This window comes from Typha latifolia, chromosome 9 (genome assembly GCF_019914945.1).
Source record: "Typha latifolia isolate L0001 chromosome 9, TyphaL0001v2, whole genome shotgun sequence".
Lineage (NCBI taxonomy): Eukaryota > Viridiplantae > Streptophyta > Magnoliopsida > Poales > Typhaceae > Typha > Typha latifolia.
Window position 1 is genome coordinate 8312397 of NC_133094.1, and position 12341 is coordinate 8324737.

Below are 12341 nucleotides of genomic sequence, written 5' to 3' on the forward strand. Positions count from 1 at the left end.
AGCAGAGGGCAAAAGGTCTATGCTTCAAATACGATGAACGTTTCACACCCGGTCATCAGTGTGCCAAAGCAACAAGGAGCATCATGTTGATTGATGGGCAAGATGATCTAGAGGAGGAATTGGCTGATGATGAGGTTGTGGAAGAGCTTCTTAAGGAGGCCCCGAAGGCTTATGAAGAGAAGGATATGCAAGCCGAAATTTCAATACACGCCTACTTCGAAACTGTTGCACCAAAGACGCTTCGAGTAGATAGGTTGGTCAAGAAGCATTGCATGCACATCCTCATTGATTTGAGGAGCACGCATAACTTCTTAGATGAGCGCTTGCTGAGGAGGATTGGGTTGGAAGCTGAACCAACCAATGCATTCGATGTAGCAATTGGCGATGGAACAAAATTGAAAACTAACAGTTTGTGTCGTCAAGTGAAAATTTGGGTCCAAGGACACGAATTGATTGTTGATTTGTATCCACTTGCCTTGCGAGGTGCTAATTTTATCCTAGGTACTCAGTGGTTACAAAGCCTAGGACCGATGACATTTGACTTTCGCAACATGTGGATGACATTTCAGCGAAATGGCAAGGTGGTGCAGCTAAATAGGGGTGAAAACACAATCTAACCCCACATTGCAACCTATGGTAGGGCTACCACAGCCAAGGGAGTTGGCCTATCTTTTTCAAATATCTCCAACATAAACGGAGCCTCCCTGAATCTCGAGTAAACCCCATGAATTGTTACAATTATTATCTGAATTCTCTATGTTGTTTGAAGAGCCACAAGGACTACCGCCGTGCAGAAATTCAGCTAATGTGCGTCCCTATGGGTATCCTCATATGCAAAAAAGAGAGATAGCAAAGCTGGTTGCCGAGATGCTTGGACAAGGAATCATTTAACCAAGCAATAGTGCTTACCTCACTGGTTTTTCTTGTGCGCAAGAAGGATGGCTCATGGCATATTGTGTCGACTACCAAGCACTCAATGCCATAACTGTCAAGGACCGGTACCCTATACCGATGATAGAAGAATTATTGGATGAATTGGCAAAGGCTTCTTATTTCAGCAAACTAGACTTTAGAGCTGGATATCACCAAATCCGAGTTCGTCCCGAAGACATGCGTGCACAAGACAACTTTTCGAACTCATGATGGCCATTATGATTTTCGAGTCACGCCTGTCAGATTGGCCAACGCTTTGGCAACATTTCAAAGCTTAATGAATGACATATTCAGGCCATTCTTGCACCGATATGTGTTGGTGTTCTTCGATGGTATCTTGGTGTATAGTAGAAGTTTTGAAGATCATTAGAAATATTTACATAAAGCGCTAAAGATGCTTGAAGAAAACTCTTTGAAAGTCAAGATGTCTAAATGTTTGTGGTGTGAGAGAAAGGTGGAATATTTGGGGCATATCATTTTAGCAAAAAGTGGAGGCCGTATTTGGTGGGACGTCACTTCATCATCCGCACTGACCAGAGGAGTTTGCCATATTTTATGAGTTATCAGATACACACACTAGCACAGCAGCGGTGGGTGATAAAGCTTTTGGAGTATGACTATGAAATACAATATTTAAAAGGAACGGAGAATCGAGCGGTGAATGCTCTTTCATGCCAGCTAATTGGAGCAGGATTGGCGACTTTTTCCATGCCTTCTTTTCCCTTCCTCGAGGAGTTGAGGAGTGCAGGTGTTGTTGACCCGTGCATAAGGGGGTTATTGCAGGAGATTTGAGCTAGTCCAGAGCACCATCCCGAAATGGAGGACAGAGACGGTTTATTGCTTGACCACGGGTGCATTCGAGTGCCCGCAAATGCATCATTGCGGTTCAAACTGTTAGAACACTTCCACAACACTCCTGAAGCAGGTCATAAAGGTACTCTAAGGACTTACAAGAGGCTATCTTATAATTGTACATGAGCCGGAATGAGGAAGGACGTCAAGGCACACGTGAGGGCATGCGAGACATGTCAATGAGCAAAGACGGAGACCTTGAAGCTGGCTGGACTTCTACAACCCTTGCCGGTATCAGATTGTGTTTGGGAGGACATCTCTATGGATTTCATAGAGGGGTTACCACTGGTACATGGATATTCAGTTATTTTTGAGGTGGTGGACAGGTTGAGTAAATACGCTCATTTCTCAGCCTTGGCGCACCCTTTTTTCCGCCGAATCGGTAACCGAATGTTTCATCCAAAATGTCGCCAAACTTCATGGAATATCTCGCTCAATTATTTCGGATCGTGATCGTATATTTATCAGTGAGTTTTGGACTAAAATTCTAAGTTGCAGAGCACAAAACTGAACTTGAGCTCGACATACCACCCCGCAAATCGACGGGCAAACAAAGGTTGTTAATCAAGGAATTGAGCAATACCTTCGGTGTTTCGTCGATGATCGTCCTAAATGCTGGTTGGAGTATCTTCCATGCTGAGTGGTCGTATAACACTTTTCATCACAGCAGCACTAGCATGACCCCATTCGAGGTAGTATATGGATGGACGATATCGGCATTACGTGGATATGATTTGGCGGCTTTATTAGAACGGACTGAGGTTGATACGACATTGATGGATAGTGATGCTACTCTTAGGACATTGCAGATGCATAGTACACCCAATGTTCCATGTTTTGTTGCTGAAGGTGAGGATTGGGCCAGATCAAGTTGCGGGCTCGATTCTACCCGAACCTAAGGAGGATTTGCATCAGGTGGAGCCGATATGGGTGCTAGCACAACGACAAAGGCGACATGGCCCGAGGCTAGAGACGGAGATCTTGGTTGAATGGTTGGGCAAACCATCCAACAAGGAGTCATGGGAGCTTGAGTCTAAGATCGTCGATCAATTCCCCGACTTCACACCTTAAGGGCAAGGTAGGGAAAGCATGGTGGGCAGTTACGATTCAGCTAGTTAGGACTTTTATTTACTTTTGTTTTAGAAATAACTTTTGTTTTGGAAGAATAATATTCTAGTAGTTGTGTTCGAACGTGACTGTTGAATGCCTGCACACGTTCGCAAAAACAGAGAACGTGTTTAGTGCATTTGAATGCGCCGTTCGAACGGTTGCACACGTTCGCAACGATAGAGAACACAATAACTACGTTCGAACGCGTTCGAACACAATCGTGCATGGTCCTAAGGTTATCTTTTAATTTATTTTTTGATAGGTTAGCCTCTAAATATGTGGAAGGCAACCTAATTAAGAATTATCGATGAAATATTAGAGTTTTCCTTCCCAACCCTCTCTCTTTCCTCCAACGACATCCAACCTTGAACGTCGTCTCCTTCCTCCCTCAATCTAACCGTGCCCCCTTGCCTCTCAAGGATCGATCCACTCTCTCCCCATTCGTCTAGCTTAATGCTCTACCCTACCACCGCTACCATCATCTTCCCCAAAACCTAACCATTATTTTCTTATTCCATTACTCACGTCCTCCATGCTACCACCTAACTAATAGTCAGTATTTTTTCCATAACTTTTGATCTACAAGTCTAATCAATGTGATCTGAACTACATTGGATTCCTCACTTCAAAAGGAACAACTTGCCAAAGTTATAGATCTATTGGATGGTTAGATCTCCCGCAAATCTCCTCGAAAGTTCCACTCTTAGAAGAATTGGGTTGATCTTCAAATTGTTGCAACATCATTATTCCAAATCTTATCATGGCTGTCGGGTTTGCTGACAGCTGCGGCGGCCGCCATTGGCTGGCAGTCGGCCCGAGGAAGCTAGCTGTGGCCGCTGGTGATCGTGGAAGCGTCGAACCCGCAGCCGCCAATGGTCGTGGAAGCACCGGACTAGTGGCCACCAGCCGCGGGTTTGCTGCAACATAAACCACTATCGCTAGCGGTCTTCCGGCCAGTGTCGATGCGATCGGCAGTCGTTTCTCGAGTGTTGTTGGTCCGAGGAAGCGAGTGGATGTGGCGATTGGTGTTGGTGGGGGCTGGATCATCGCCGATGGGAAGCTAGGGTTTTTGGCCCTAGGTCTAACCGTGGGTGGGGAAGATGACCCCACGGCCACTGCTGCGGGTGGTTCTGGTGTGGCCGGCGTATGGGAGGGTCTGTAGGGTTGGAGGAACCTCCGCCGCTGTCGGAGGAGGGGTTGAGGCTGCGGTTTGGGCCGGCTCATCCTCTCCCTCAAGGTTTGGTATTGGTGGCCGCAGCTGGCTTGCTTTCGCTGTGATCGACAGTGCTAGCGGTGCAAGTTGGCCATGCTTAGTTAGGAGGGTTGTCGCCAAGGCTTGAATAGCCTCCGTGATCGATCTAGTGACCTTGTTAGAAAAATCGTTAAAAATTGCCTTTGCCCACGTCGACGGCTCGTCGTCTACTGTTGGTGGTGGTGGTAGGGGCTCCAGATCAACTCCCACAAGAACGAAGATGAGATCCTGGTCCTCCATGGTCGATCCCTCCTTGTTGGTGTTGGATCGCGTGTTAACCATCTTCCGAGGCACGTTGGCTCTGATAGTAATATTATGAATCAGATATGGACTGATCCGGAAGTAAGAAAATTATAAAAATTTAAGTGGTGGTAGCCGTGTGAGTTAAGGTTCTAATGTCTTTAATTTTATCTGAATTGGAAGTCAAAATGAAAAGCTAAAAATAAAATAGTAGATATAGGTCAGAATAAGGCAGAACAATAAATATTCGACGTTACGGCGATCATCGGAGGGTGGCAGATGACCAAAGGTGGTGGTGGATGGCCGTATAGTAGGGTGGCTGCTGAAGGTAGAAGGTGGCTGCTGGAGGTAGGAGGTGGCTAGGATTTGGAAGATCGGGATACTTCTACGGCTATGATCTACTCCTAGAAAAATAAAGCGATCTAACGACTACAATAAAAGATAAGGAGGAAAATAATAACTTAGCTAAACTCGGATTTCTTCAAAGATTCTTATCAGCACATGTCCACCTCTATTTACAGGTGTAAAATCCCTAGTGGATCAGATCCACATGTGGATTATCTGATTTATTTAAAATTTAAAATAATAAGATAAAGCTAAGTAACTAATTTGACTCAACTTGACTTCACTCGACTTAACTTGACTTGACTTAACCCATGTGGTCAGATCGTAACATAACCCCCTATATGTAACAAATATCGAATTTGAAGATATTTATTATAAGCATAGTTATAGAGGATTGGATAGGTTTTCTAGTGCATTTAAAATAATTTCGATGGATTTTAGATGACAAAGATATGATAAAAATATGTAGCTATTCAATATATTTATTATATATTTGTCATTTGAAATCCAATTGATATTATTTTAAATGCGCTAGAAAGCCCATCAAATCTTTCACAACTTTGTCTCTATTAAAGATCTTTAAATTTGATATGTAGTTTACCTAAATATGATAAAAATAATAATATTAATTATACTTTAGACAAGATCACGAGGGAGTTAAAAATGGGTTCTAGAAATCGATCCAAACCATGGAGATAAAGTGAAAAAATATTAGCATCGTGATGTCATTTAATTATGGATAATCTATGCATGAAATAAATTGAGAAGACATATAGGTCACTATGGTGAGAAGATTCACTTAATTTTACTCTGCATAGTACTTTTATATAAATTATCATATTCTTTATGTAATGGTATTCTTCATTCTTCATGCTCTCCATGCTATTTTATCGTCCAATGTTATACTTCATGTATTTATTCTTTGTGCATTGTTATTTTTCATGAAAAACTTAAAATTGATTGATTATGGGTATTTAGGGGATCCTAAGTTTTGAATAGGTATTATTTGAGAATAGTCGTAAGCTAGATGAAAGTCTCCATATGATCACTCAAATCTCTATACGGTGACTCAAGTCATATTTTATATATTATAGTTTTCACTTGCCATTATATATCTATATAGAGTTGGTCTACCCATCACATAATATGTGATATTATGAATTCAATTTAGCATGTATTGGATTTTGAAATGAAGAGATAAGGAAATTATTTATTTTTATAGCCAGCTTATGTGTACCATTAAAATTTATGTTATGCTAAGTATCATAGATTGATTTGTATCATTAGATATATGCATAGTAGAGTGAGTTTGTTTGCTAGGCGTCTAGCCCATTACAATTTATTTAGTTATATGATATCAAAAGGCCAATTAGAAAGGAATCCGAGGACTAAATATATTTATGTTATGTCAACTTCTACCTAGGATCTGATTATCTTTAAGATTTTCATATTTCTCCAGGTTTTATTCTAGAGATTCATGGTCATCCTGCTCTGATATCAGTGTGTGACATTGTGCATGTCTAATAATAAAAAGAAATTGATTATGACAATTGTTTGTTTGCTTTTTCAATCTTGAATCTCTCTTGTATCTCTTCCTTTACCTCATCACTAAACGTGCACAAAATTATTTTGTTCCCATTAAATAGAAGGTCATCTTGAGGCACTATAGGACTTCGGGTGTTGACATCGTGCTGGCCAAATATGGTAGACTGAATATGTAGGAAGAGAGTAAGTATGCAAGGGGTTTTTTTGATATGGAGGTTGATGGTGCAGAAGCTAAGGAACCTAGAGAATGCTTTCGGTGCAGTCTGGGTAATTGGTCAAATAGATCGATATTATTTGACCCTTGGTTATCCGAAGTGCCGCTATCCCGTCTCCCTTGCATTATGGATGTAAAAGGTTTTTGGTTGTGACCAAAGTGGAGGAGCTCATACATAATGAGGAGGGGGACGTGGAGCTTCTGCTTAAATGCTTACGTACAGACACAGCATTTTGAATTTTCCACCTTATCTAAAGGGCTAACGGACTTAAATGACAAGTGGGTGCGGGCTGCAACAAACAATAGCGAAAAAGTCAAGGACAAAGCGGTGTATCGATTCATTAAACAGGCTGATGCCCAAGTGTGGCCTAGATGGGCCAAATTTTGGGCCCTACCTGTGGCTCTTAGATTGAGAATATTCCTGTGAAATGCCTTCTAGGGAAGAGTTCCAACATGATCTTTTTTGAAAGGGATTAATTGTGAGATAGACGATAACTGTGGCTCTTCCATGAGATGGTAGAGCATCTATTCTATGGGTGCAGATTCGCAAAGGCTATTTGGGTGAATGTGGTGGGCCTCCTTAATGTCAGTTGTGATATGTGTGAGCGGATTGATAAAGATTGGATTAATACCATAAGGTTAGCAAATAAAGACACCTGCCTTAAAGTAGCTATTGCAATGACCAGTTGGATAATCTGGAAGGTGAGGAACGAGCGGATCTTCGAAGGAAGTAGGGCCAGCCGAGAGATTGCTACAGTGAGGGTAGTCTACATGACTACGGAATATGGCGTGAAGAAATTGCAACAAAGTAGACCAAGAAGGCCGACTACAGATGTGAGGTGGGTGGCTCCACCTGTGGGCTGGGTCAAGATCAATACCGATGGGGGCTTTGCTTATAATGAATATCAAGGGGGCATAGTCATCAAAGATGCAAAGGGCCAGTTAATCAAGGCAATTGTTGAAGCCATAGCTAAGGAACAGTGTAGAGCTCAATTACGCATTGACAGAGGGTAATAAAGCAGTGAATTGGGTAAGTAGAGTTGGGCACAAAATTGTCTGGTATGTAAGCTAGGGTAAGAAAATTCCGTTGCCAAAGGATTATAGCCCCCCCCGAAGGTCATCCAAAAACTTTGCAATTTTGATTTCAACCATCTTAACTACTATGAGGGGGTAATAAAATCTTCAATCATTGGATCTTTATCGGTTGCTGTTTTATTAATTATCAAAAAAGATCCAAGGGGTATCAGTCTTGTAGCACTAAGATTTGAAATCAAAACCGCAAGACTTTTGAAGGAATTTTGAGGATAATGGGGATCACAAAAACAAATATTTTTATTCTGAAAGAAAATGATCTAGCAAAACATTTATTAGATCACAGTGCATATAGTTCTATTATGGTTCCCCTATTGCTTTTGGATAAAACTAAGCGTTTAAGCACAATAAGTAACTACATTGACGACAACATTCTCAAAATTATAAAGAATACAGAGTAACCTAAGAATTCCAGGACAAGCATCAACTTATCCTAATAATTCACTAGATGAAAAGATCTCCTTTTTTCCTCTTTTTCTCAATCTTGTTGTTAATGCTAAACCTTCAAGTTCAGAGCTTCATAATGATTTCATCTAGTGCTTCATAATGATTTCATCTTGTTGTTAATGCTAAACTTTTCCTCAATCTCTTTTTCTCAATCTTTTTCTCACATTTCTTCACTAATGATTTCTGCCCAAATTTCACAATAGACATAGATTTAGACATTAATATGCTAGCGCAAATAAATTTTTCATAAACAACACGATCAAACTCATTATAGATCAAGATGGTCATAATCAATTTCGCAAGATATGTTGCCTTGTGGCAAATATCAAATTAAATAAGATATTCTACAACATATGTACATAAAAGAGTATTACCTAGAGATCTAAGTTACAAGATGTTGTGAACCGTGAAGGTGCATAAAATAATTTTATTAATAACTTGTCAGGATCCATTGGTTCATATGGTAGCCCAAAGCAGTGGTGTTCACTTATTGGCGGTGACCCTCCGGAAGGGGAACAACCTTGTAGAATGGTACACTCCTTTGCGGTAAAGATCCATCTTCTTCATCATCATCAAACTCGAGCACATAGCTGATCAGAACAAGAATATCAGATGGTCATACTTAAGTTACCTTCACAATAGATGGAAACAATAGCTTAAGGTGCAGTCGACGAAGATAAATGAGTATGTCAACAAGTCGTAGCCACAAAGTATACAAAAATATATGAAACAAGAAGAAATAAAAAGAAACAGAAACAGAAACGGTAACAGAAAAACCAAGTAGCAGCTAATCATGATTGAACTGTTAAATGAGTTACTATATATGATCATAGCTCTTGTTATTATAATCTAATAACTTCAAGAGGTGTTTCCGCTGTGCATATTCTGTAGTTTATACAAGACCGAGAATGCTATCCGGAGAATGTATACAAGAAAACCTATATCAGTACTTTTTGCCACTGTTGAATTAGTTTATACAAGACAGAATGTTATCCAGAGAATGTATACAAGAAAACCTATATTAGTACTTTTTGTCACTGTTGAATTAGCTTCAACTATGTTATCCTGAATACAGCAAATAAAGGGTCTGCAAGATGGTATTAAATACATAATCTCAAGCTAAAGGGCAGTAGAAGGGCATAAAGGACAGAAAAGAGAAAGAAAAGAAAGCAACAAGAGATGTAGGAAGCTGGGCAAACTTTGGTAGAACAAGAAAGTCTAGTGCAAAATAAGTACATTAACAACCAATAAAATACTGTTCAGATATTATTGCAAAGCTTTCAGCTGGACTGAGATAGAAATATTTCCCAGAGTTATCAAACGGAAGATGGAGGTAATACAAATGGATAAAACTTCACAGAACGGATAAGGATATAACACTTAGCAGATCTTACCCTAATAAGGCTGAAATAATGGATGATTCATGATTTCAAAAGTACAGTCCCGAAACAACATTTAAGGGATTAAAAAATGGAAGTTGTGATCTACACTGTACAGAACCTCAGAAGCTAACTGATGGTCACTTGGTGCTATCCTCAGAGAACATTATGTGTCTATTCATAAGTCAGGAACATCAGAAGCTTACAAGTTACAAGTTCAACAGCAAAGTAACAAAGCCAACTAGTTTGCACATATATTGATTACTAAAGGTGAACTATAGCAAAATAAGGATAAAATACTTACTCATCGGATTTCCTCTGAAGTTAGCAGACAAGTTTGGAGCACCACATGAGATGAAAAAACACATACAAGTCAGTCAGTATATCAGAGCACACCAAAAGAAGAAATTAAGGAAAGAAGATAAGAGAAATTCTGTTTCATGAGGTGCATGCAGGCAGAATAATATATAAATGTCAGACACGATTCCAAAAACAAGTATTTACTAATGTATGCAATAAGATCATACGCATATGGTTGGGCTTCAAAAACAAACTCGAAAAAATATTACATGATTGAGTACTTCACAATTCACATTAATTCTTTTATGCATAAACTGCAGCTGCTAAATTTCCAAAAACATAATCATGCATAACCACTACGGCAAGAAAAGGCTTCTGATGTAATGAAGGAAAGGATGTACTAGGAAGCTGAAGCAAACTCATGGTATTGCTACAATCTCATTAAGAGCAGAGTTTTCACTAAAAATGTAAAACAGAAGTTGAGAAACTTCAAAGGAAATGAAAACAGGTCATTTGCATCAACTGCAAGGACCATGATTTTTAGAGGTCCAGCAATTGCTGTAACAATAAAAATGATGAAATAGAAAAAAGTCAGGGTTACTGGATTTCATAAAGAAAATAACAAAATACAATATAAGAAAGTAAAGGTTTTAAGTTTAGATGCTGAAACTTATAAAAAACCTGACACTCAAGATTTCTGGTTTTCACCTTTGTTATGGACCACAGTTGGCTAAAGCCAATCTATGTCTGCCCAAAATTCTCATTTTCTCTAGGGGTCAAAACTGAAACCAACAGAAAGTTCAAACTCTATCAAGTCCTAGAACCTGAGGAAGGCCTCATACCATATATTGGTACAACACATAAGAGAAATAAAAGCAATCAACATCATCTCATTGTTTCATTCAACCTGCTGTCATGAACTTAAAACATATTTTGTCCTTTTCAAATTTATGAAGAATCACTCTTTGGCACATCTTAATTCTTCCAAGATTTTTAAATTTCAACAATCCATTCAATCACCATATGATCTCTTTATATTATTATTTGGACTAAACTTACTCAACACCCCAGCATGTCATGTGTGACTAACAATAAGATAAAAACAATTAAAAGGAAAACATTATTCCATGGTATTAGGACTAAAAAAGGTTAAAAGCAACAACTCAAATTCAATGAATCCTTGCATCACAAAAAAGTTGTACAGGTATGCAACCTCGGCCATACTCTCTTTATATATATATATATATATATATATATATATATTTACTGCAACACAAGATTGATTTTCTTATCTTACTCTCAATATTAGACTTGATGCATGGCATGCAGAGCAACTTTGCTCAAACGGCCAATTTCAGCCAATTTTGGAGAATACTCGATAATTGACAAATGGCAAATAGAAAAAAAAGAGATGAAAAATTACTTTTTATTCATTTTTGCAAAAAAAAATATTGTAAAGGGAAAATGTACATGAAGAGCTTTCTCCAGAGAGACTAGGGAAAATGTATAAAGAAGATGCAAACCCATATATGCTCAAACATATTTGCAGAACTTCATTACTATCTATGAGCTTTTACTTATCAGAGTAAAATAATGAACATTAATTTTATAATAATATGCATAAGATACATGGTTATAGGAAAATATTCTTTTTGACTAATTTCTTTACACCAAGGGTTGTCATGCTGGAGTATTAGCAAGAATCACAAGGGCGTGCTGAAGATATTCCTGATACCACTAGTTATCGAGCTTAGTTAAGAAATATTTAAAAAAATTAAAAAGTCATAAATTTGGAGCTCAACGGTTATAGGTTTAAGTAGATCTACATATGGATTAAACTCGACACAATTGCAATTATTTACCGAAATTTCACCAATATTTATCAAATGACGATTATCCCCAAATTTTCTACCCTAATTTTGGAAGCACGAAAAATATTGAAACCATGAAATTGGAGTCTAATTGGTGTACAATCCAAGTAGATCTACTCCATATGGGCTGTTTTCTTCTGTAAATTTAACATTTGGTTGAAATTGAAGTCGCAAATACATAATAAGGTTTATCTAACTTTTTTCTTTGTTAATTTGAGAACAAATCTAAAAAAAAAAGAAAATGGAGAAAATCATCAAATTGTATTATAATTGTTATATGATTTAAATTGATCTTCTTATAGGATTGATCTACCTGAAATTTCAACATTTATCTTATCCTCTAATTTGATTTAACCGGATATGCAACTTTTAGCTTCATGACAATTTTAATGCCTGACAATGACTCATATTACTATTTCTAAGAAAATATGGATGTTACATCAATATCTAGGTATTAAAATATTTTTTGTCTAGACTTTGAAACCTATTTAAAGCTCTACTAAACCTTTAATATTAAATTTAGGGCATCCTAAGGACATGCCAATGAGCAGCGACACACTAGGGCATGCCTACTCGACATGACACGTGCTGTGGCTGTGCCGTGCTGAGCCAGTATCGACATGTCCCCTGCCACTTCACAAATTAAGGAGATCCTTTTCTTGTAGACACCTTATGCTTTTTCTTGCTACGAAGTTGTGAGAAGAGATTAAACTAGACAGGAGTTACAGGAGATCATATATATATCAAGCGATAGCATTCCA

At 38.5% G+C, this 12341-nt stretch overlaps 1 protein-coding gene across 3 annotated transcripts in view; it reads right to left on the reverse strand.

Annotated features, from left to right (window-relative positions):
• Positions 1 to 8324: 8324 nt before the first annotated feature.
• LOC140795071 (SAGA-associated factor 29 homolog A-like) overlaps positions 8325 to 12341 on the reverse strand; it is a 36639-nt gene continuing 32622 nt past the window's right edge. For all 3 annotated transcript variants that reach the window (XM_073147436.1, XM_073147439.1, XM_073147437.1), the window contains 2 exons: positions 9714 to 9727; positions 8325 to 8620 (listed from right to left, as the gene is read on the reverse strand). In XM_073147436.1, coding sequence (XP_073003537.1) covers positions 8518 to 8620; positions 9714 to 9727 — 117 coding nt within the window. In that variant the 3' untranslated portion in view covers positions 8325 to 8517. The remainder of the gene's footprint in view (positions 8621 to 9713; positions 9728 to 12341) is intronic.